This window comes from Loxodonta africana, chromosome 6, assembly GCF_030014295.1.
Source record: "Loxodonta africana isolate mLoxAfr1 chromosome 6, mLoxAfr1.hap2, whole genome shotgun sequence".
Taxonomy (NCBI): domain Eukaryota; kingdom Metazoa; phylum Chordata; class Mammalia; order Proboscidea; family Elephantidae; genus Loxodonta; species Loxodonta africana.
The window spans coordinates 130,366,868-130,393,261 of record NC_087347.1 but is presented as its reverse complement, the minus strand read 5'-3'; the positions used below and the strand labels follow the sequence as shown (position 1 = coordinate 130,393,261).

General features: G+C 45.4%; 1 protein-coding gene across 1 annotated transcript in view; it reads left to right on the top strand.

Moving 5' to 3' along the window:
- Positions 1-7,788: 7,788 nt before the first annotated feature.
- The window catches only part of TEX51 (testis expressed 51), a 30,632-nt gene continuing 12,026 nt past the window's right edge, over positions 7,789-26,394 (top strand). Inside the window, exons 1-7 of the mRNA XM_064287458.1 lie at positions 7,789-7,987; positions 8,086-8,160; positions 8,415-8,504; positions 8,765-8,782; positions 8,865-8,948; positions 10,172-10,244; positions 10,333-10,405. Of these exons, the coding sequence (XP_064143528.1) occupies positions 7,789-7,987; positions 8,086-8,160; positions 8,415-8,504; positions 8,765-8,782; positions 8,865-8,948; positions 10,172-10,244; positions 10,333-10,405 (612 nt within the window). The remainder of the gene's footprint in view (positions 7,988-8,085; positions 8,161-8,414; positions 8,505-8,764; positions 8,783-8,864; positions 8,949-10,171; positions 10,245-10,332; positions 10,406-26,394) is intronic.

Here is a 26,394-nt window from a genome sequence, read left to right as displayed (position 1 = left end):
CCTAGAGAAGAGGGAATGCAGTCTCTAGTACTGTGGCACAAGAGGGAGAACATGCCCGATTGTAAACGTCGGCGTCAGAGGGTAGACTGAAGGGGAAACAGGCTTTGTAAGGCTGAACACGGGCACCCCCATGTGGTCCGCTAGTTCACTACAGTCTGCCTTCTTATGCAAGCCCCTGGAACGGAGCCACTATTGTCCACCACTGTAAAACAGCTGCCCTCCGACTGTGGAGGATCTGCTCTGGTCCTGCTGCCACCCAAGACTTGCCCTCATATGTAAGTCTCCTTAATACGCTCCTTCGCATATTGGTCACTGGGCACTCTCCATTTTTGGAGACAAATTTCACATTACTGGTCCATGCCTGGACACCTCCTGAAGAAGCACTCACTGTAAGGGTCAAAGAGGAGATAAACACACCTGGTTCAAGAACCCTGCCCATATCCATCAAAAGAGAACAAGTGGTAAGTACTGAGAGTAGGGCCTCAGAACCACCATGGAGTTGCAGGATGCTGGCATTAAAAGGACCATTTCCCTTCTTCTCCAGGGCAGTCTTTAGAGCTCAAGGGTTACAGAAGGGCAATCAGGAGTCCCAGCATCCCTTGCATCCCTGGTAGAGAACATAGGGTGGGATGTGGTGGGGGAGCCCCTGTCCACAGAGAAGACAGAAGTCCCTGTCAGCAGCAGGAGCTGCACTCCTGGGCCCATGAGGACATCTCCTGAGCACTGCTCAGCTAATGGTGGTACAGGGGCCATGGGAACTGAGACCTTGTAAAGAAGAGACAACCCACAGAAATACCATTGTGATTCTGACCCCAGTTTCAGAACCAGGCTGGTAAGGTCTGAGGAAAGCACAGGTTTCATGAGGCTTTAATGGCATTTTAAAACAACAGTAGAAAGCCTGTTACAAATCAACACAAGACTAATTGCCTACTGAAAAACCACAAAAGTGGGCTGTCACAGAGCTCAGAGGACTTGGAACTCACTGTTGGGAGAGAGAACTGAGGAGGCTCCACAGAGGCAGGAGCTGAGCTCAGTGACCATAAAGTGGGACAAAGCTTGGGAGGAAGGGGAAGTGAGTGTGGGTGAAGAGCACCAGTATACAGGACACAAGCCTGGGACTTGGACTTTCATCAGATCCCTCCCACCCCAAGGAAGAGTAGACAGCCACACTGAGACCTGGTCACGGCCACACCCAGCTTTGGCCCCACAAAGTTCTTGTGCAGCAGAAGTGGGGCGGCCACAGTGCCTCCCACCATGAGCGCTCCTCATTTGCAGACCCTCAGCCGAGCAGCAGGGGTGGCCAGGAAGTGTCCTACTGATCTCTGACCTTTCCTTCTCGGGCACTGAAGTACCATGCTTCAACATTTCGCAGAAGAAGCATTTCACTTTAAATTCCCCCAGATTCCAGTCAAAATTTTCTGATGGTCATTAAAATTACATGAGTGAATTCATGCAATTTTAATGTTCTCTGCCAACAAATCTTGCAGTAGAAATCCCCCTGGGGCCCCCATTGATCATTCTAAGTAGATACAACAAAATATTTCAAGGCATAAGTTTTAACTAGAAAGAAAATGAAATGAATATTTCATTTATGATGGGTCACTTGGAGAGGACTTTTTGTTGTTGTAATTTTTTTTATTAAGAATTCAAACAACTAAATCCAACTCCACGTAAAGGCATTGACCAACCAGATACCAACCTTTTGGATTTATCAAACGCCCTTTCAACTAAGGTTCATTATAACAAATGGGCAGGATTTAAAGGCCAATGACCTGCAAGATGGTCTTGCCAACCAAGTAAGTTAGTCTGGTCGTGCTCTTTGTAGAGGCAGATGCCTTGTAATGCTTCACCTGCCCCTAGATCTCTCACTCTCATTGTCCTAACATCCCCACAATTCAGCTCCTGTGAAGCAAAAGCTTGTGCCTGGGACTCAAGGGCCCCCCAGAAGATTCCAGGATACCCCACCAAGTGCAGAAGCATTACAAAGCCTGGATCCAGGTGAACTCATGCCAAAATGTCAATTAGTAATAATGAGTTTATGTGCTGTGTCTCCAACTAAATTATTTTCCTACAAAGGGGCTTTGTTGTTGTTAGCTGCCATCAAGTCGACTCCAACTTACGGTGACCTCGTGTACACCAGAATAAAATATTGCCTGGTCCTCCATCATTCTCATACTCATCAGCATGTTTGAGTCCATCGTTGTGGCCACTGTGCCAATCCATCCCACCAAGGGTCTCCCTTGCCCTTGCTGGCCTTCTATTTCACCAAACATGATGTCCTCCTCTAGTGATTGATCCCTCCTGATGATGTGTTCAAAGCAAGCAAATTGAACAATGTTCTGTTGTGATACGTAAAATTTTCACTGGCTAATTTTTCTTCCTAGTCTGTCTTATTCCAGAAGCTCCGCTGAAACCTGTTCACCATGGGTGACCCTGCTGGTATTTGAAATAGCAGTGGCATAGCTTCCATCATCACAGCAACATGCAAGCCACTGCGGTATGACAAACTGACAAATGGGTGATGGAAAAACTTTAGGGAGACACAACTTCTAGACTCAAATGGGTGACTAAAGGAGAGAGACTTCTAACAAAATGAGAGGCTTAATAGGTAGATATTTGGAGTTTAGCAGTGTGACCGGCAAAATTCTTAGATGGTCCCCAAGTTTCCCATCCCCCCTTGAGTGTGGGTGGCACTGTGAATATGATGAATTTCATTCCTGTGATTAGGCTATGTGATATAACAAAGGTGAGGGATTTTACAGATGTTATTAAGTTCCCAAATCAGTCTGCTTTGAGTTGATCAAAAGAGAGGTTATCCTGGGTGGACCTGATTTAACCAGGTAGGCCCTGGAAAAGAACTGGGTCCTTCCTCCAGGAAGAGATTCAAAGCACGAGAGCACCTCTGAAGGGAATCACCTGGCAAGGAACTGAGAGGGGCCTCTAGTACCCCGGCTGAGAGTCAGCAAGAGTAGGACCTCAGTCTCAGAATCACAAGGTTCTGCCAACTACCACGGGAGCTTGAAAAAGAAATCCAAGCTCCAGACATGCACACAGCCCAGGCCATAGCATGATTTCAGCCTTGTGAGATCCTGAACAGAGAACCCAACTCATCTGCGCCCAAACCTCTGGCCTATTGACATCATGAGAGAGTAAACAAGTGTTGTCTCAAGCTGCTGAGTTTGTGCTAATTTGTTATGCAGCAGCAGAGAGTAGAAGAATCTCTCTAATTGATTCTTGACAAGGAGGAAATCTGTTCTGGTAGGGGAAACAGGAGTGTATCAAACACAAACCTTGCCAACACCAAAGGCCACCAGTTGTGAATTCTGCTTCTGCTAAATGCAGGGAGAAATGGTGTGAGAGGAGAGCAATCAGAATGTGGGGGAGATGTGATACCAAGTTGTAAAGTGAAAATCTGAAGGAATTCTTGGTCTGGAGAGAAGATGTTCGCCTCAGAAGAACCAGCTTTATTTCCATCTTCAAACAGATGAGGTGTCCTGTGACAGGGGTGCTGGATATGCCTAGGTGACTGGGGACCCAGCAAGATGGATGTGATCTCAACACAAGGAAGAAGATTCTAACACCTTGAGGTATCTAGACACGAATAGGGATGCCTTTATTATTTAGACTTCTAATTTGTTCCCCAAACTACACATCATTTAAAAAATTAAAAATCAGAGGAGAAATCAGGACAAAAAGCTATACCTGGAAAACTAATGGCTGCAGAGCTACCAACAATAGGCAGTGGGTTGCATTTTTAAGGCTCTCCAGCCAGAAGTCTCTGTAAGTCTATGTTCAAATGCCACTTTAGCCAATAGATACTAAGGATGTGGGGGTAAATTGAGATGAAATTGGACCAGGGACACAATCACACCTGAATCCTGCCCTCCTCACAAATTTCCCAAAGGAAAGCATAAATCAAGGAGAAAGAAGACTCTAGCACACTGTAGGGCTTTAGCCCTAAACTTCAGAGCAGAATTCTACCACACTGACTACATCCTGCAGAAAACTCCCTTTACCTAAGTGAGGATTGCCTGATGATCTAGAGTGAAAGTATTTGCTCTGACTGTTGTTGTTGTTGTTAGGTGCCATCAGGTCAGTTCCAACTCATAGTGACCCTATGTACAACAGAATGAAACATTGCCCGGTCCTGTGCCATCCTCACAATCGTTATGCTTGAGCGCATTGTTGCAGCCACTGTCAATCCATCTTGTTGAGGGTCTTCCTCTTTTTCACTGATGCTGTACTTTACAAAGCATGATGTCCTTCTCTAGGGACTGCTCCCTCCTAATAACATGTCCAAAGTATTTGAGATGTAGTCTCTCCATCCTTGCTTCTAAGGAGCATTCTGGCTGTACTTCTTACAAGACAGATTTGTTCATTCTTTTGGCAGTCCATGGTATATTCAATATTCTTCACCAACACCGTAATTCAGAAGCATCAATTCTTCTTCAGTCTTCCTTATTTATTGTGCATGTGAGGCGATTGAAAACACCTTGGCTTGGACCAGGATCACCTTAGTCTTCAAGGTGACATCTTTGCTTTTTAACACTCTAAAGAAGTTTTTTTGCAGCAGATTTGCCCAGTGCAATGCATCCTTTGATTTCTTGACTGCTGCTTACATGGGGGTTGATTGTGGATCCAAGTAAAACAAAATCCTCAACAAGTTCTATCTTTTATCCATTTATCATGAAGTTGCTTATTGGTCCAGTTGTGAGGATTTTTGTTTTCCTTATGTTGAAGTATAATTCATACTGAAGGCTGTGGTCTCTGAACTTCATCAGTAAATGCTTCAAGACCTCTTCAATTTCAGCAAGCAAAGCTGTGTCATCTTCATAATGCAGGTTGTTAATGAGTTTTCCTCCAATCCTGATGCCCTCTTCTGCTTCATATAGTCCAGCTTCTTGGATTATTTTCTCAGCATATAGATCAAATAAGTGTGATGAAAGGATACAACCCTGACGTACACCTTTCCTGACTTTCAACCAGGCAGTATCCCCTTGTTCTGTTCAAACGACTGCCTTTTGGTCTACGTACAGGTTTCTCATGAGTACAATTAAGGTTCTAGAATTGCTCTGATTATTTCACCCCAAAGACCAAAACACAAAACTTGGACCTTACCATTCCTCATTTAAGGTAAGATCATACCTGCCAGTGAAAATTACAAAAAAGTAAATAAGACCAAAGAAAACCAGGAAAGTGACCCAATGCCCTGCTGACCTAGGCCACCAGTTCCAGGCCCTGTTCAGCTCAAGGAGAGCCAAACAATTTGGACTGCTGTCCTCCTAGGGCTTCCCTTGATCATCACCATGCAGGTTCTCCTCACCTCCCTGCCCAGCTAGGGTCTGTTTAGTGACTTCCACGTCATCATCTTTCTTGCTTGAGTCTCTCATTTAGTTGTAGTACATCCTCCAACAGCTTTCTGATAAAAGTGGGCTGTCACGGAGGTCAATGAGCTCTAAGATGGAAAAAACAAAGTAAATTTTAAATCTTGCCTGAGATATCGTTATTCTTTCTTCATCCTTGATTGATGTTTACTGAGTACAGAATTCTAAGTTGGAAATGACTTTCTCTTAGAATGTGAAGGTATTGCTCTGCTACTTTCTTCTAACTTCCAACATTGCTCTTGAGCCACCTGTTGACATTCTGTTCACCGGTCCTTGGTTCATGGTTTATTTCTCCTCTATTCTTTGGTGTGATTTTTCTAATTCCTAGAACTGAATGCCTTCTTGGTGGGGCCCTTTCAATCTGGAAACTGATGTCTTTCGGATCTAAAAAATTGTTCTTGTTTCACATCCGTTTGCTCCCTGTTCTGTCCTCCCACACACACGCTGGGTGTGGCAACCTTGGAGGTGATGGTGAGATTAGGGAGAACATAGCAAGCAGCAGGCTATCTACGTGGCTCGGAGCCTTACCCAGAGCATCAGGGAGGGAGCACCTCCCTTCTCCAGCCTGGATTCTGGGAAATCAGGATTTCTTTTCCCCATCATTGCTCGAGTAGAGAAGGGCAAGCAAAGTGGATGTACTTATTCCTTAACCCTGACTCTGACCAAACCCAGTGGTAGAATAACGAACAGCTCAGCGGTCCTCAGATGCTCCCCCGTCATCTCAAAGCCCTGTGGACTAGTGCAGGCCGGAATTTACCAACTCAACTGCTGTTTCTTCTAGCAAACCTTGATGCCTGCCCTCCGTGCCCCTCTCCATGTACAATAGAGTTCATCTTTGTATGTAATTCCTACCCAACTTCCGTTGTAAATAATTTCCTTCCCTCAATTTTCTCTGTTCTTTCTTTCTGGAATGTCTATTAGTAGATGTTGGACCTCCTGGATTGATTATCTAGTTTAATTATCTTTTCTTTCTGTCTCTATCTCTTTGTACTTCTGCCTGGGAGATTTCTTTATCTCCTCCTCACTTCTATAAAAAAAAAAAAACTTCTACAGAATTTTAAAATTCCTGCTATCATATTTTAAATCTCTGAAGACTCATAATTATTCTCTCAATTTTTCTTTCACTTAGCACCCTCTTCTTATCTGAGGAAAGCAGTATTTTTTTCTGTTTAATGATAGTAGGTTTTTTTTTTTTTTTTCCTGCTTCCCATAGTATACCTGTATCCTTCCCTTTCCCCATGGGTTTTGTCTGTTTTTATCTTGAATTCTAGCCATTGTTTCTGTCTCATTTTCACATTGAGAGCATTCCTCGGGTACCTGGTGATCTCTGGCTGCATCACCAAGCATAGCACTGAACACTGACTAGAAGCACTGCCAGAAGGGCAAAGCTGCCAGCCAAGGCAGTGAGGACTCAGCTGGCTTGCTGCTTCCTAAAAAGTTGGGAGTTTTGCTTTTCTTCAACACACGTTGCACAAAAAAACTGCTGCCCCAAAGATGGCTTCTCTCTCTGCATTTCCACATACTGCTGGCTGGAGTTCTGTCTACACTCTCTGTCTACACTGTGGTGGGAGTTGTCTAAGCCCCTCTGACTTGGTCAGGCACAGGCAACTGTCAGTTTATATCGTTATTGTTGTTAGCTGCTATCCAGTCGGCCCCCAACTCATGGAGACCCCAAGCACAAAAGAACAAAACACTGCCCTGTCCTGTTCCATCATCAAGATTAGTTGCAGATCAGACTGTTGTGACCCATACAGTTTTTATTGGTTAATTTTCAGAGGTAGATCACCAGGTCTTATTTCCTAGTCTGTTTTAGTCTGGAAGCTCCACTGAAACCTGTTCAGCATCCTAGCACAGGCAAACCTCCACTGACAGATCATGAGGTGCATTGGTCAGCAGTCAAGCCTGGGTCTCCCACATGACAGGTGAGATTCCTACCACAGAACTACCACCAGGCTCAACAGTTTATATGCTCCACGAAAAATGAGTTTCCATTTGCACGTTTCCACTCATACGTGGAAAAACGTGAAGGCTGTCTTCACATACTGACGCTCTCACTGCGCCATGCTCTTCAGAACTCACAGTCAGTCTGGCCAAGCCAGTCCATTCAAGGCAGATGAGGTCCTGATGCTGAACACTGACGAGAGGCCGGTACAGCCCCACTCATTGACCTTCACAGCAACCCTCTAGAGGGTCGAGTGACTTCATTTCTCAAAGAGGACACTGAGTGTCAGACCTGTGTACCAAAGCCTGAGCTCATGGGGGACACTGCAGGTGGCACTCACTTTTCCCTCCGGAATGTACTTTTGTTCTGGAAACAGAATGCAGTTCCCGAGGGAACAGGCACCAGAGTTCCACATGGAACTGCAGGCAGGGTGGTGAGGGCACAGAGGGAAGTGCCCAGAAGATGCTGTTCTTTCTGCTTGGCTGTCTGCTGCCCACCGCCGATGGGGAGAGCTGCTTCCGCTGTTGGCCCGAGCTGCCCGCATTGGTGGACTACGACCTGCAGGTTCTCTGGGGCACGCCAGGGCCACCTGCCGAGCTCTCACAAAGCCTGCACACACTCTTCATGGAGGAGCATGACATCAGCAACCCCTGGTACCTTGGTGAGGCCCACTGAGGAGGCCAGGACAAGGGCAGCCCCCTTCACTCCAGCTGGGGTCTCCTTCCCTGACTGCCCTCTGTACCCATGTCACATCCTCAGATCGTGACCACTTGGAAGAAGAAGCAGCCAAATTATTCAATAACATAGACCTAGCCATTAAGAAATCACGAGATGGTGAGGAAGCCACGTGCCCCAGGGCCCTGGAGTTTGGTTGGCACAGCCTGTCCTCCTAGCCATTCCCTGAGGAGCTAGCTGGCCATGTGGTGTGAGGGTTGTGAAGGTGGGGTGGATGCAGCTCTACTGTCTATGTACCCTATTGACTCTCTGCCTAAAAAATCGGGTATTAAGTGCTACTGTGAGCAAGCTATAGAGTTGGTTTCACCTATGAAGCGTGGATAACAGGTCCCTGTCCCTCTTACCTCTCCCAGATAAACTAGTACTTTTGGATGAGATTGACACCTTCAAGAAGCTCTTTTCTGAGAGACTGAACAAGATATCAGAGGCACTGAAGGAGAAGGGTGAGAGGTGGGGCTGGCCCCTGTCCACACCTGACCTTCAGCCTCCCTGGAGCCCCAAGGAGTACAGAGTCAAGTCTGCAGCCCCCCTCCTCTCTTGAGCCCTACTCTAGCTGCCCTGGACCCCTCCGAGGAGCCCCTGACAGTTAACTCCTCCTGCCCAGCCCTTCCACACCTTCTCCTTGCTCATACCCCCACCCCCTCCCAGCTCTGTCTGCCTCTTCAGCTCCTCAGTCTCTCTACCATCTCGCCCTCCCGGGCAGTCTGCAACAAGTCCTGTGGTGAGTACTGTGGGCACCTGGCCAGGGCGGGGGATGAGGGTGCCTGGCTCCCCCTAAGATGCCTACCTTCCCTCCCTTGTAGACCTACGCCCCCATATGGAGGTTACCAATTGTATCAACTGCAAGAAACACTACCTTTCCTGCCACGATCCCACCCTCTGCCCAGGTCAGTGGCTACCACCTCACCCCCAGCCTCCCCCACCCCAATGCCTCTGCCTGGTACCAAGCTCTTTTATTCTTCATCCTCACCTGGGTGAAGATGGGACTTCCAGGATCTCAGGATTTCCACCGTCCAGCTTCAGAACCGTAGGGTCATCTGCCTCAAGGGCTTATCCCCAGAGGTCCCTTGTGTATTGAAAATCCGCACACCTGGAAACTGCCCAAACTCATCTACACCCCCAACCTGCTCCTCTTCCAGGGCCCAGCTCAGCATAATGGCCCTATTCAAGCCTCAACCTCCTAGAGCAGGAATCTCCCTCTCCCTTACTTGGCACATTAAATCACCAGGCTTTGCTAAATAATTCCTCAATGTGCACTATATTTCAACTTCCACAGCTCTTCCTCAGACCTCCTCATCTCTCACCTGGATTATGGCAGCCTCTCCTAATTGGTCTGCCTGTCACCTGTCCTTCCTGGCCACATCTCACTCTGCACTCTGCTCTCAAGGAGCAAACCTACCCATGTCACTACCTGTATATAACCCTCAGTGGCTGCCTACTGCCCCCAGACAAAGCCCACACTGTTTAGCCCTTGGTCGTCTCTGACCCTTCCCTTGACTCCCTGGCCCCATTGAGCTGTCGACATTCTGAACATACAGGCAGCTTCATGTTTGCCCTTTGACCAACTGCTGAACTGAGTCTTATTTGTATTTTGAAGTCCAGCTCAGAGGTCTTGCTCCCTGAGCTGCTCCCACTCCCCATGGAGGCTCACTACCCCGCCCATGACTGCTCCTACCATGCCTCACTTTCACACCACTCCATAATTGTTTGCTTGTCTTCCTCCCAGAGAGCAGGGCCATGTCTTATGTATCCTCGATGCCACCACCACCTACTCTGGTGCCTGACACACAACAGATGCTCAGTCAAAAACCAAACTTAAATTGTTGCCATGAAGTCTATTCGGACTCATAGTGACTCTATAGGACACAACAGAACTGTCCCACAGAGTTTCCAAGGAGCACCTGGTGGATCCAAACTGCAGACCTTTTGGTTAGCTGCCTTAGCACTTAACCACTAAGCCACCAGGGTTTCCATTAGGTGCTCAGTAAGTGCCTGCAAATGAGTGAACGAATTAATAAAAGAATGGAAGAATGAGTGTGTGACTTTCTCTCTGAGCCCACCCTGCCCAATTGCTCTCTAAACCCCTGGCTCTCACCTTTTATGTCCCCAGGCTGGACCTCCATGGCCAAGTGGGGTACAAGCATGGGAATCATTCTGCCCCTGGCAGCCATAGCTGGAGGTGGGTGAGTGACTTCTCCAAGCCCCAGCACCCCAAAAGGAAGATACACCTACTCTCTGACTGACCTACCTCCTCCCTGTCTCCTGGCCCAGATTTTACTGGTTCTGGTACAAGAAGAAGAATCAAAAGGTAGAAAAGGTACTTCCAAAATCTAGGGCTCCCAAGGTGAGGAAAACTAGAGTCTGCATTCTGGGATGCCTGAGGGCGGCAGGGCCTGGAGGCCCCAACTCTGGCCTCCTGGAGGTCTAGAGTGGGGTAGAGCACCAAGGCTCAGGAAGATCATACATCAGACCTCCTGGGGGACCAGACCCATCTGGGCATCAAAGCTCCAGACCCCACCCTATGCATACCATGCCCTCCCATAGATCAGCAGAGTGCCCACCATCCCTTTCCCGCCCTGCCCTCCACCCTCTGCCCTCTGCTCCCAGCCTATGCAGATGGTCTCAGCATGAGTCCCTGGCCCTCTGGCTTCTGGCTGGTCCAGCCTGTGGAGGATCCCAACAGGAGCTCAGAGGGATGGAGGCAAGCAGGCAGGAGGTCAAGGTGAACTCCCTGCTTCTGGTCCACAGGGACAGGGTCAGCCGGCTGTGTCCTTCAAATGAGCCAAGGTCACAGCTCCAGTCAGGAAGCTCTCACTCATCTCTGGGATCTGGTAACTCTTCCCACCGACCCCTTCCGACTTGGGGTAGTAACAGCTCCGCAGTTCTGAGGCTGTGGAAGACTACACGATCTCCGTGGTTTCCCCACACCGATGCCTTTGTAAATGGTCCCTTTATTAAAACATCCAAATAGTGTTCTAATGAGACTGTGACACCTGCTTCCTGCTGGAACCTGGACGGCACTGCCAGCCCTGAGATGTGTGTGGGGTGGCAACTCTTCTATCATCTCACCCTCTTCCAATGGCTTGCCTCCTCCCCCTACCAGCCAAGCCTTGCCTCCCCAATGCCCGCCTCCCTCCCTCTCCAAAAACTTCCCTCTCCTACTGATCCAAAACCAAAAAACCAAACTCGACTGCCGTCAAGTTGATTCCAACTCGCAGTTGTAGCTCTTAACCACTACATCACCAGGGTTTCCACTACTGGTCCAGGCAATGGTAAACTCACAGATTCACAGCAGCCTCACCTAGTCCCAAGACCCTAGACCAGTACAGGAGGGCCCAGCACAGTGATCTTAGAGTGTGGAATGGAGGAGGAGAGAGACCAGGTGAAGCCCCCTGCAAAAGAAGAAGTGAGCAGAAGAGCATCAGAAAACAGGCTCTAGTCGCACCAACAGCAAGCCCCTCCCTGTATACCAGAGACAGACTTAGACTACCTAAAAAGGCAGCCAGAACAGGAGAGCCATGCAGGGAAGCACAGAGAGTGGAAGGTCCCAGCCTGGCACCCAGCCTGGGTAGTCCAGGGAGGCTTCCCTGGGATGTTGTCTTAAACACGCATGAGCGGCCAGGGAGGGGCACAGGAGGAAAGGGGAGTATTTCTGACTGAGGGTTCAGCACTACAGAGGGAGAGAAGTACGAGAGGCTATGAAGAGCTCAGGAAACTCCCCCTCCTCCACAGCTGGAGGGAAGGTCCGCAGAGCTTAGAGTGTGGGGAGCCTTGAGGCCATGGCAGCTCCCACTGACTTGACAGGCCTTTGCGAGCCCCAGGAAGCAGTAGAGCAGCTACTGGTGTGAGGAACAGCAGTACTGCAGGAAGCCCAGGCTGGTATCAGGCAGACCAGGCCCTTCACACAGCTCCTCACATGGGAGTGGAGATGCCTAATTCTACCCTGCTCTGCCCACCCTCCCTGCTTCACAAGTTGAGGAGGAGTGATGGAGTGCAAGGTGTTTTCAGAAAGCCTAAAGCACTCCAAGCACACAAGGGCTGGCCTTAACAATTCTGAATAAGCAACCCAGAGACCACCGGGCTGCCCTGGATTTCCAGGAGATGTATGCCACTCTTTGCATGTCTAGAAAAGCCAGACTCTCCTGGCAAGGATGTTTTTTATTTGTAAATTGGGACTTAGACTGTTACCTCAAAAGCACATAGGACAGCTGTTTTCTGATGCGTGCAGTAAAGAGAAAACCCTGAATATAATGAATGTGAAGTATGAATTTGTCTGTGTGCCTGAATGTACGCTTCTTATCAACAGGTTTTTATTATTTGCGGACATATTTGCATGGAAACTAGGTATGGATTTCTGCTACAGTAGAAAAATCATGGAAATTGGAATTAGGTAAACCTTGGTAAAATACAGGCTCTGGAGGACTTCTGCTTCCAGCTATTACAGAGCAGCTGTAGCAGACCAACACTGCTGCTAAGGGAACTAGAAAAGCTAGATAGAATACATACACACACACAAAGACACAAATCTGTCTTGAGGCATCAGAAGAGCTAGGCCTCAAATGGCCAGCAGCCTGGGAGAAAGGAGGCTATCCTAGGTGATCCTTTTGTTTGGCAGCACCTTCCCCTAGTCACAGGCCAAGCCTCCAGAGCTGGGTTGAGAGGGTAAGAGGCTGGGCTGATGATAACCTCAATATGTGGATATAGAGCTTTCAGCAACATCATGGGGCTGAGAGACAAAGATTGGAGTTCTAGCTTGCTGTCTTAGGTTGGGTTCTCTAGAGAAATAAAACCAGTGAAGCATATAAATATACATAGAGAGAGATTTATGTCAAGGAAATGGCTCGTGTGGTTGTAGAGACTAGAAAAGTCCCAAACCTGTGGGTCAGGCTGGAAGCTTCTCGTGACTCAGGTAGCTGCACCAGCTGGTGAACCCCAGATCCATAGGTCAGACTGTAGGCCCCTGGCTCACAAGCTGTGGAGACTGACAAATCCCAAGATTGGCAGGCAAAATGGCAAGCAAGCTGCTAGCTTGAGTCCCAAGAATCAGAGGTCAGATCAACAGGAGCCAGCTGCAAGATTCAGAGCTAGCAAAAGCCCACGAGCCTTGCCAGAAAGTCCACTTATACTGGATGCAGGCCACACCCCCAAGGAAACTTCCTTTCAACTGACTGGCTACTCACAGCAGATTCCATCATGGAGGTGATCACATTATATTAGATCTTATCATGGAGGTGGTTACATTATTATACAACTGCCAAACTACATCAAAACAGCCAAACCACTGAGAATCATGGCCGAGCCAAGTTGACGTGCAACCATAATGATCACACTCTCCGAGACTGAACACAAGCAGTCCGGATCCCTAAAGGAAGAAAGTAAAACAAATACACAGGCATCCATTTCCTCTTCAAGGCACTTGCCCACTCTTAGGCAGCACAAGGCTAAAGACAAAGAAACCAAGAAGAAAATATCTGAAACACAATTTACCAGAATTGGGATGCAGGGGAAATAAAAATTGGAGTTCATGACTGACACAGGAGGAAGAACCTGGATAAACACCCCAGGAACCCTAAGGAGCACAGTTCTACTCTGACACACATTGGGTCACCCTGAGTCAGATTCAGCTCGAGAACAACTGGTAGTAGCAGTGGATTGGTTAGGAAAGCTATATCATACAAAACATGAAATTCAACTTCAAAGCAGCTCAGCCCCTGACAAAATTAAAGAGATCTGTTCTTATTCCACACTGCTGGAGGTTAGGGTAAATACTATCCTCTAGACAAAAATAATATCATCTACAGCCACTACAATATTCCATTTACAATAATTGATTTGAGACAGGTATCAGCAGACATCCTAAGAAATAGGATCAAGATAAACAGAAGACAATAAAAACAAAGCTACCTGTGATCCAGATATTGGTGTTATCAGAAATAAATTTTAAAGTAACTATGATTAATACACTCAAAACATGTAAGGTGCCTTTTCAACAAATGGTGCTAGAGCGATTGGACATCCATAGGCAAAAATGAACCTCTACCTAAGACTCACACTTTATAAAAATTAACTCAAAATGGGTCGTGTACTTAAATGTAAAACATAAAACTTTTAGAAAAAAAGAAAGGAAAATCTTCAGGATGTAGAACTAGGTAAAGAATTCTTACACCAAAAGCACAGTTCATAAAAGGAAAATTTGATAAATTAGACTTCGTGAAAACTGAAAACTTTTGCTCTGTCAAAGAGTCTGCTAAGAGAATAAAAAGACTGGGGGAAAAATTGCAAACACATCTGTCAAAGAACTAATATCCAGAATAAAGAACTCTCAAAACAACTGTGAAAAAAAAAGAATCCGATTAGAAAATGGGCAAAAGACATGAAGGGACATTTCACAGAAGAGGATATATAGATGGCAAGTAAGCATATGAAAAGATATTCAACATTACTAACTACTAGGGAAATGCAAATTAAAGCCACTACAGGATACCACTAGACACCTATTATCAGGTCCTGTCCAGTCAACTTTGACTCATAGCAACCCCATATGACAGAGCAGAACTGCCTCAGGGTTTTCAAGGCTGCAATCCTTATGGGAGCAAATCACCAGTTCTCCAGAAAGGAAACCCTAGTGGCATAGTGGTTAAGAGTTCAGCGGCTAACCAAAAGGTTAGCAGTTGGAATCCACCAAATGCTCCTTGGAAACACTATAAGACAGTTCTACTCAGTACTATAGGGTCGCCATGAGTTGGAATCAACTGGACGCCATCGGGTTTGTCCCAAGAAGCTGCTGGGTCGGTTCAAACCGTCAGGCCTTTTGGTTAACAGCCAAGCCTTTAACCATTGCACCCCAGGCTTCCTTTCGCACACCTACTAGAGTGCCTGAAATAAAAAAATACAATACCAAGTGCTGGTGAAGAGCAAATGGATCTCTCAGACAATGCCGGAGAAAATGTAAAATAGTACAGCTGCGTGTATATGTGTGCACATGTGCAAAGGCACACATGCGGACCCCCAAAACCCACAGGTTTCTAGGAGATTTCACCAGCAGGACTCCGAGGTGACCCTCCTCTTGGCCAGTGGGCAAAGGTCATTAACATTTATGCTGATGAGTGGGAAAGTCTTGGTGTATTGCCATATTTCAACACTCTGGGCATATTCTTGCTGGAAACCCTGGTGGCATAGTGGTTAAGAGCTACAGCTGCTAACCAAAAGGTCAGCAATTTGAATCCACCAGGTGTTTCTTGGAAACCCTATGGGGCAGTTCTACACTGTCCTTTAGGGTCTCTATGAGTCAGAATCAACTTGATGGCAATGGGTTTGGTTTTTTTAAGTGTATCTTGCATGTCCTCTAGAGCAGACTTGATGGGAACACAAAGCTCCCTGCAGGGCTTTGTCCAGGGCCCTGCCATGGTTCCCACTTCCCCTACCAGTCATCACCAGCACCTCCCTATCCTAGCTTTGGCTGACTCTCATACTCTTTGCCCTCCAAACATGCCATGTGCTCTCCTACCAGGGATAGATTACTCGATAAACCAGGTAAGCACGTTCTTAGGGCATCAACAAAACAGGGGCAGCAGTTGTCCAAAGCAAAGTTCGATAGATATCAAGCAGTCAGGACAGAAGGAAAAGCAAGTGCCGCAGTGGAAGGGAACTGGCGGGCACTAAACGAAATTGATACTGGCTCCAGTGCATGAAAATGTGCCTGCTGGAAATAAAATTCACACAGGATCACAAGGGCACGCACATGCAATGGTTGTCTAAGTTATGAGGCCCCTACCACTTCAACGGAAACACTGGTGGTGTAGTGGTTAGGTGCTACAACTGCTAACCAAAGGGTCAGCAGTTCGAATCCACCAGGCACTCCTTGGAAACTCAATAGGGCAGTTCTACTCTGTCCTATAGGGTCACTATGAGTTGGAATCGACTCGACGGTGCTGGATTTGGTTTGGGTTTGGTTACCACTTCAACACCTGTATTGACATCATCTCCTCTAGTCCCCTCCTGTATAATTGAAACTCCTTATCTCAGCGAGTCTCTTGGGAGTATATTGTTTCTTTCTCATAAACAAGAGGTGGGAGTGGGTTTTCAACTCTAACGCTTGCTACATTCACCCAATATGCAAATGGATCCAACAAGCCTCAGAATTGAAGTATGAGCAATTTAAAGCAAAACAGGCGAAAGTCAGTTTTTCATTGTGGGAGAGCAAGAGGATTTTACATTGATTGTTGAAACAACTAAGCTCACTAACTCATTTGCTTTGTTGTAGAATATGTGGAATTTTCTATTTGTAGAAAATGTGGTATATAGTAAAAATTTTAGTACCCTGCATCCACTAAAAATTTTATAATCCAGTTGATCTTATTTGGCTAAAATGGCATACACCAGTTTTGCATTTATTCACTAATATGGTTGCATTTAAAAAGAAATCACATCATGGATAGCTAACACACACACATACATACATGTATTTATATAACTCACATATCCCCTTCGAATGAGTGAGTAAACAGAGGAGGGGTCAGCACAGATTATCAATGCTCAGGGCCCTCACACGCTATAATCCAGCCCTGCCCCCTACCTCCTATCTGTGGTCACACTGAGCCCCACCATCAGAGAAATACACTTCATATGTGTCCTGGCTCCACTCTGTGGCCACCAGAGACTCTGTGCAGGAGCGAAGGCATCTGACACTTGCTGTCATTTCTACTATATGCCAGGTACTTGTCACTTTATCTCATTTAAAGGTAAATGTATGGAGTACACATTAAAATCCTCTTGCAGATGAGTTTTAGTGAGGTTATTACTTACCCAGGCACTTTTTTCCAAAGACCATTCCAGACTTTTCCATGAAGTCTGAAAGTTGGAAAGTAGATGTGAAACCTGAAAATTGAGGCGAAGTTTCCTCCACCCTCTTCCTGCATTCCCACCCCAGCAGCTATGATGTATTCCTCTGCAGGTGGTCATTTTTACCCACTGAAAGGCTGCCATCTGTCCTGATCCCACATGTTCCCTTTCTCCTGCCATTGTCTGGTCTTCGATGGAAAATTCCACTTGTGTGCGTTCATTGTTCTTCTAAATCAATTTTCCTGTTTATCTTTTTTAATTTCTCATTTATTGAGAGATTATTCAACTGTCAGGCTCTGTGCCAGCTGCGTTATATAAATCACTCCAATCCACAAAATAACTCCATGAGAAAATTCTTTTCCCATTAGGCAGATTCAAACCCTAACTTTGCTCCCATCAGCTGGCACACTAAAGTGGGGGCACATGTCTGTACACACTGGCATGCACACCCTCAGAATCTACAAAATTCGTAGATATTATATCTCAGACCAAGGATCAGAGAGGTTAAGCTAGTTCATAAACTGAGATTGGAACCCTCTAGAGATCCTATAGCAAGCTTTCCTCCTTATACCCTGACTTCTGGGTGAAACTGCTATACGAGAGAGGGGCACCCAAAAGACACAGAGGCAACTTGAGGAGATAGAACCTTAGCAGAAGTAAGACAAGCCACTGAGAAATACAAACAGGAGGCCCATTCTGGAAGAGAAGAAGTCATTAACATCATATGGTGTTAACTGACTAGGATCGCATTTCCTTGATGAAAGAGACATTTAAACAGAATGAAACAGATCACGTTTATTTGCAGCTAAGCACCAGTATTTTTCTCTGACTTGGGAAATTCAAAATGCTTTCATTTATGTTTGTAGTCTGGGAGTGGGGGATAGGAGCACTACCTTTACCAAAAATGACTGTGTAGAGACTATGGCACCATCAGACATGCCTAGCGACAGAGCCCATGTTCTCCAAATGCATAAAGCCTTCTGCCAAAAGGAAGGAGTCTTTTGGGCAGCTAGGGTCCCCTGGAAGGAGTGGCTGTGACATGACAGTGGAGATTCGTCACTGTCTCCTCCCCCTGTTTCTGGCCACAGGAACAGCATCTTGTACATTTGCCGCCTAGTTTGCACTATCGACTCCCTAAGGACATATTTTCTGTGAGAGCAGATACCACTCCCTCCACATCCCACCTCCGCCTTCTTCCTGGGACCACTTTCCTTGTGTCTTAGTGTCAGTGTGATGTATAAAATCTCCTTCCTCTCACTGGGAAATGAGAATAAAACCTGTGTAATCTGGCTCAGAAGAAGTACAGCCAGAGTGCTCCTTAGGAGCAAGGTGGCGAGACTTCGTCTTACGTACTTTGGACATGTCACCAGGAGGGTCCAGTCCCTGGAGAAGGGCATCATGCTTGGTAAAGTAGAGGGTCAGTGAAAAAGAGGAAGACCCTCAATGAGATGGACTGACATGGCGACTGCAACAATGGGCTCAATCCCAGCAAAATTGCGAGGACGGCACCGTTAGAGGAAGGAGATTTTATACATCACACTGACGCTAAGACACAAGGAAAATGGTCCCAGGAAGAAGGCAGGGCTGCGATGTGAAGGAGAGGGAGTGATGTCTGCTCATTGTTTCACTCTGTTGTATATAGGGTCACTATGAGTCAGAACCAACTCAATGGCACCTAACAACAACAACAACATGTAGGTGTGGTTGTGTTGGGAGGGTGGCAATAGAACGGTCGCTCAGAGACCATGGAGAGTGTAAAAATGGCGTGATGGAGACATCTGACTTCCTCTAACTTTGTGAGGAGGACAGAGAATCACTATCAGCATCAGCGTCGGCCCAAGGCTGATTCCCACGAGGCAGAGATCAGACATAGCTCCTCTCTCCAACCCTCTCACCTGTTCTGACACTAGTTGTCTGTCCCACAGCATTCTCCACCTCTCTGCTGGGTTTGACAATTTTTTGCAAAGCCACACAGAACTCATAGACAATACTCACAATTATGGGGTTTATTAGGGAAGCAACAGGTTACAACTCACAATCAGGAAAGGCTCAGGATACAGTTCTTTAGTCGGGACAGTTTCTTGGCTGTACCCACAGCCAGGCCTATTCCCTGGCCCTCATCCCTCAGGCCTCTTGGGCTGGTCCGGCCTCTGCCATGCTCAGGCAAGGGTTACAAAGCTCCCCAGCTCCACCAAAAGACACACAGAAGCATCCCACTCTACCAGTAAGCCTCAGCCTCAAAGTGTCCAGCTCCATTGACAAGCGCTTGGAGTCACCCCATTCCACCAGCAAACCTGCCCAAAGGCACTCAGCTTTCTCGCTCTGTGGGCTGGGAAGCTCACAGCACTGTCTCAAGCTGCTCTCCTGGCTCTGCTGCCTCTGCTGTTGCCATTTCTCTGCCACTGCTCCTTGTCCTTTCTTGCCATCTCTAGTATTACAGCTCTTTGTCTTATGGATATAGGAGGTTCTCAGCACAGGAATCCCAGGTCTAAAGGATGTGCTCCACTCCTAGCTCTCATTTCTTGGTGAAAGTAAGTTTCCCCTTCACTTCTCACCTCTGGATGGCTCGTTTGAAACCTAGCAGGCTGGCAAAACTGACCAATTCCCTCATTAGGGTTCCATACACCTTACTTGCATGGTCCCATCCCAACAAGGTTCCATGTACCTTATCTGCATTAGCAGCAAGCTGTCCAATCCCCTTGGTGGGCCACAACCACCTTATTTGCATAGTCCCACCCAATCATTGTGTGCAAGTTACAAAGACTATGGTTAGAAGAGCTATATTAGGTAATTCATTGCACTGCACAGAGTCTATTCCCTCAATTCCCAAAAGAAGAAACTGAGACTCAGAGAGATCAGGCACCCTGACCCCTGTGTCTCCTGGCTCCTCATCTAGTGCTACTTCCGCTGTTCCATGAGGCCTTCTTCGGGAACAGTGATGTTTCCATTTCCAAAAGAAACAGAGAACTTTAGGCCTGGAAGGGCCTAAAGGGCATTTCTCTCTGGAGGTAACTGCTCCAGCTTCACTGACAACATGGCTCTAGGAAGAGGGACTTGGTTCTTTTGGGGAGTCAGAACTTTCTGAGTTTTGGGGGCCAGTCCTTGCTCGTTAAAGCAACAAACAATATTGAGGGTGAGAGTAGAGGATCAGGAAAGCAGGTATCAAACTCCATGTAAGCAAGCATTGTTGAACTATATAATTTATTAAGCTACTACTACATGCCAGGCAATTGATCAACACTTAAACAAACAGTTGTCTTGGAGTCAATTCTGACTTAGAGCAACCCTATGGGGCAGAATAGAACTGCCTTATAGGGTTTCCAAGGAGCACCTGGTGGATTCAAACTGCCAACCTTTTGATTAGCACCCAAGCTCTTAACCACTACACCACCAGGGTTCCCTGATCAACATTAGACTTTTTCCATCTTCTCCACAGCCGTGTGAGTTGTGCCCTATTGAGTCCATTTTGTAGACAAAGTTCAAGAGGTTGGGTCACTTGCTCAAAGTCACACAGATGGTCAATGAGTGAGATGAATTTGTCCCCACCCAGAGTCTTTGTCCTTTCTATTGTGCCACATTGCTTCAAGCACTGCCCCCCAACAATGGGATAAATGCCTCTAGGAAGTGACTACCCATCCCAGGCAAGGTCAGGCAGAGGTGAAATGGATGGGACTGGAGGACTGGAAGCTTCTTCTAACTCTGATCCTCTGGCACAGCAGTTAGAGGCACAGGCACTGGAGCTAGGTTACAAGAGTCACATCATTACTTACTAGTTGTGACCCAGGATGAGTTACTGAACCTCTGTTGACTGCTGACACCCCAAAGAGATGGGCAAAATAACCCGTTGATCAAGCAAAGCCAGGTTTATTGCTACTGCAGAGAAGGGGCCACAGCCTTACAGACTCATCTCAGAAGGGGAAAGGCAAAGAAGGGATATTTATGAGGTTTCGTGGTTTGGTTCAAGGTAGGTCTTTCAATGTAGGGGGTCTAATTGGGACTGGGAAAAACTCACAATATAGTAATTTAGGTTTGGTGGACACAGCAAGGAGATGTTGTGAAGCAAGCCTTGAAGAGTAAAACAGTCCTTTGAGGAGCCCAGTTGAACAATCTATTTTTCCTAGAAGGGGCAATTTAAACTTTTGAGGGAAAGTTGGGTAGTCTGTTTTTAGACAAACAATTCTCAGAAAGTTCCTAAAACAAACTTATTTGCAAGCTGTCTTAGTTATGTAATGCTGCTATAACAGAAATACCACAAGTGAGTGGCTTTGACTGACAGACATTTATTTTCTCACAGTTAGGAGGGCTAGAAGTCCGAATTCAGGGTGTCATCTCTACGGGAAGGCTTTCTCTCTCTGTCAGCTCTGGAAGAAAGTCCTTGTCTCTTTGAGCTTCTGTTCCTGTGCAGTCTTCATGTGGCTAGGCATCTCTCTTCCCCCATCTCTCCTCACTAACTTGCTTGTTTAATCTGTTTTATATCCCAAAAGAGATCGACTTATTAAGACACCCTACATTAACAATGTCTCATTAATGTAACAAAGAAAATCCATTTCCAAATGGGATTATAACCACTAGGGGGTAGGGTTTACAACATATATTTTGCTGGGACACAATTCAATTCATAACACAAGTTCATCTTCCTGGGCAAGAATTTTCCTCAGTAATAAAGTAATGTTAATGCTGAATGTGGAATGGTAAAGTCATATTAACATAGACATTATGCTGTGGTTATTGATGGTTTCAGTTTTCACCCCCTATTCCTCAATTTCCTCATCAGTAAAATGGGAATAGTGACAGAAGCTGCATCTTAGGGTTGGAATGATAATTCGGATAATATGTAGAAAGGACTTAGAGCAATACTTGGCACTTAGTAAGTGCTAGGTAAGTATTTGCTAGTATTGTTCTCATTACAGTATATCGCAGCTATCATTTCTCCAGAATTAGCCTAAAATTGAGCTATCCTGAGTTTTTTTTTTTTTTTCACTTTTTTCATTGTGGTAAAATATACATAACATAAAATTTACCATTTTAATCATTTTTAAGTGCAATGGCATCACCAGGGGAGTGTAGGGGGTGCAGACTGCACCCCTGACACTATCAGAGAGGGTGACACCAAAATGACCCCAGGGTCCAGGTGGTGGCAGGTTGACACCTTGAGTTACCACACTGGGTGACACTAACTTTAGTAACATCACTGCTTAAGTGTACAATTTAGTGGCATTAAGTACCTTTATAATGTTGTGTAACTATCATCACTATTTCTAGAAATTTTCATCACCCCAAACAGAAGCTAGGTACCCACTGAACATAACAGTTTTGTAGTTCTGGCTCTCAGAGTTTGATCTTTGATCCGTTTTGAGTTGATTTATGTATATAAGATGGTCATGGATTGAATTGTGTCTCCCAAAAATATCTGTCAACTTTGCTAGGCCATGATTCCCAGTATTGTGTGATTTTCCACCATTTTGTCATCTAATCTGATTTCCCCCCACCAAAAAATTTCCTAGGTGTTGTAAATCTTATCTCTATGATGTTAGCGAGATGTGATTAGTGGCAGTTATGTTAATGAGACAGGACTCAATCTACAATATTAGGTTGTGTCTTAAGCCAATCTCTTTTGAGATATAAAAGAGAGAAGCAAGCAGAGAGACAGGGGTATCTCATACCACAACGAAACAAGAGCCAGGAGAATAGCGTGTCCTTTGGACCTGGGGTTCCTGTGCTGAGAAGCTCCGCAACTGGGGAAGATTGATGACAAGGGCCTTCCCCTAGAGCCAACAGAGAGAGAAAGCCTTCTCCCAGAGCTGGTACCCTGAATTCAGACTTCTAGACTGTGAAAGAATAAAGTTCAGTGTGTTAAAGCCACCCACTTGTGGTATTTCTGCTATAGCAGCCCTAGATGACTCAAAGATAAGGGTTTGACTTCTTTCTTTTACATAAGAATATTCAGTTTTTCCAGCACCGTTTGTTGAAAAGACTGCCCTTTCCCTCACTGAATAGTCTTGGCACTCTTGTAAAAACTCCATTGACTATATGTGTGAAAGTTAATTTCTAGGATCTCAATCCTATTCCATCGGTCTTTGTGTCTGTCCTTATGCCAGTACCACGCTGTTTTGATTACTATAGCTTAGCAGTAAGTTTAAGGAGCCCTGGTGGTGCAACAGTTAAGCACTCAGCTGCTAACTAAAATGTCGGCAGTTCAAACACACCCAGTGGCTACATGGGAGATAGGCCTGGTGATGTGCTTCTGCAAAGATTACAGCCAAGAAAACCCTATGGGGAGCTTCTACTCTGTCACACGGGGTTGCTATGAGTCATATTTGACTCAAAGGTAGTAAGTTTGTAAATTGGGAAATGTAAGTCCTCTAACCTTGTTCTTTTTTTTCCAAGATGGTTTTAGTTACTTGGAGCCCCTTTCATTTCAATATGAATGTAAAGATTCACTTTTCCATTTCTGAAAACAAAATGGTTTTTGAAATTTTGATAGGGATCGCCTTGAACCTTTAGATTGCTTTGGGTAGTATGACATCTTAACAATATCAAGTCTTCCAATCCATGAACATGGAATGTCTTTCCATTTATTTATGTCTTTAACTTCTTTCAGCAATATTTTGTAGTTTTCAGTGTACAGGCCTTTCACTGCCTTGGTTAAATTTACTCCTTAGTATTTTATCCTATTTGGCGCTATTGTAAATGAACAAAAGATTGTTCATTGCTAATGCATAGAAATACAAAAATTTTGATGTGTTTGTTTTGTGTCCTGCAACTTTGCTGAATTCATTTATTAGCTCTAACAAGATTTTTATGAAATTTTTAGGGTTTCCTAGGTATAAGATCATGTCATCTGCAAAAAGAGAAAATTTTACTTCTTCCTTTCCAACTCTGATAGATTTTATTTCTTTTTTCTTGCCCAATTAAAAAAAAATTTTTTTTTTAATTGATCTGGTTAGAATTCCAGTATTATGCTGAATAGAAGTGGTGAAAGTGGGCATCTTTGTCTTGTTCCTGATCTTAGGAAAAAAAACTTTCAGACTTCACAATCAGGTAGACATGAGCTGTGGGTTTTGCATATATAACCTTTATTATGTTGAGGACATTCCCATTTATTCCTAGTTGATTGTTTTTATCATGAAAGGGTGTCGAATTTTGGAGAGCACTGTTTCTGCATCAAGTGAGATGATCATGTGGGTTCTTTCCCTTCATTCTGTTAATATGGTGTATTACATGATTGATTTCTGTATGTTGAACAATCTTGAATTCTGGGAATAAATCCAACTTGGCCAGGTATATATTTCTTTTTAATATGCTTCTGAATTTCGCTTGCTAGTATCTTGTTGCGGGTTTTTGCATCTATATTCAAAAGCAATGCTTGTCTGTAGTTTTCTTTTCATGTGGTGTCCTTGTCTGGCCATAAAGTTGGCCTCGTATGGTGAGTTAGAAACTGTTTTTTCTCCTCTTCTATTTTTTGGAAGATTTTAGAAAAATTGGAGCTAATTCCTCTTGAAATGTTTGGTAGAATTTACCAGTGAAGCTATCTGATCCTGGGCTTTTCTTTGTTGGAAGGTTTTTGATTACTGATTCAATTTCCTTATCTGTTATGGATATATTCAGATTTTCTATTTCTTCTTCAATCACTTTTGGAAGTTTGTGTTTTTGTAGAATTTGTTTCATCTAAGTTATATTATTTGTTGACATACAGTTGATCACAGTATTCTCTTATAATCCTTATTTCTATAAAATTGTTAGTAATGTTCCCACTTTCATTTCAGATTTTAGCAATTTGAGTCTTCTCTCTTTCTCTCTCCCTCTTTTTCTCTTTTTATGTCAATCTAACTAAAGGTTTGTCAATTTTCTTGATATTTTCAAAGAACCAACTTTTGATTTCATTCATTTCCTCTATTGATTTTATTTATCTCCACTATGATCTTAATTGGAAACCCTGATGGCTCAGTGGCTAAGTGCTATGGCTGATAACCAAAAGGTCAGCAGTTCGAATCCACCAGGTGCTCCTTGGAAACTCTTATGGGGCTACTGTGGCCTGTAGGGTCGCTTTGAGTCAGAATTGACTCAACAGCAATGGGTTTGGTATTTTTGGTTCATGATAGTAATTATTTCCTTTTTTCTACTAATGTTGGGTTTAGTTTGCTTTTCTTTTTCTAGTTCCTTGAGGTATAGATAATGCTGAGGTGGAGCCAAGATGGCGGAATAGACAGACACTTCCGACGAGCCCTCCTTAAAACAAAGATCCAAAAAACAAGTGAAACGAGTATACTTATGACAAACTAGGAGCCCTGAGCATCAAGGGCAAGTTTCGAAAATGAACTGAGGGGCAGGGGGAGGAAGAGATGGTTCAGAAGCAGAGAGGAGTTACCAGACCTGAATCACAGGGAGCCCTCAAGCACCATTCCTGGAGCCCCGATGGAGGGCTGGTACTAGCATTCTGCCACAGTTTCCTCAGGGAGAAGCAGCCAGCCACACAACCTACTCACACCTCCGGAGTCTGAGAAGAACGGCGCTCTTGGCAAAAGCTAAGAACTTGCATATATTTTACCGCGCCCCCCCCCCCCATTACCAAGCTGGCTTCAGCAGCTGAATTCCCTGGGCCTGAGATAGGCACTGATGAGTGCCTAGAGCCATCCTCCTGGCCTTGGAGAAGGAAAAAAAAAATACATTTGGGGGAAAAGATAATTTGCCAGCTCCGCTAGCTGGGAGAGCTCAGGACATAAGCAGCTCCTGTCCAGGCATAAATGGTCTGTGGACTTTGAGCACCTTTCCCCTCTGTATGTACCTGTGTGGGCCTATTTCAGGAGAAGAGGCCCTTGTTGGCAGACTCCAACCATTTCAGCTGTGTGACGGAAAGGTGGGTCTTTGATGTTTGACATTGCTTTGCCTATTAAACAGGGCCCTCACCCACATCAGGGGCCTAAGGACTGGTAGCTCCACTCAGGTCACCCAGCCACCCGTGAGAGGTCTAAGGATAACTGGTACCTCCCAGTCCCTACAACCAAAAACATTGGGTGCCCATGGTGTGTCTGCAGAACCCACCCACCTGCATGATCCAGGAAACAGGGACGCACTTTCCTCAGAGACACTTGGGAGTTGGTTCTCAGCCCCCTGCCTTGTTCAGAGTGTGTCCCCCTGCTGCAACTAGATGCTGATACCTACACCAATCACCCCTGCCCCTCTAAGACTATAGGATATAGCCCGTACCACATACTTGATGAACGGGTACCTGGACACCCGAGCTGAATTCAAACAAGAAAAGTGAATGGACTCCTAGACTGATATACCTGATAACAGCTCTAGCCATCTGGGAACAGGACATCAGAGCTCTAAAGGCAAGAATAATCAAGCTAGCTCGCTCAAGCAACCCATGTTGGCATACCAAAACAAAACAAAGCAAGAAGCTACAACACATTAAGCAAACATAAACTAATAAAATAACTTATAGATGGCTCGGAGACAATAGTTGATATCAAGTCACATAAAGAAACA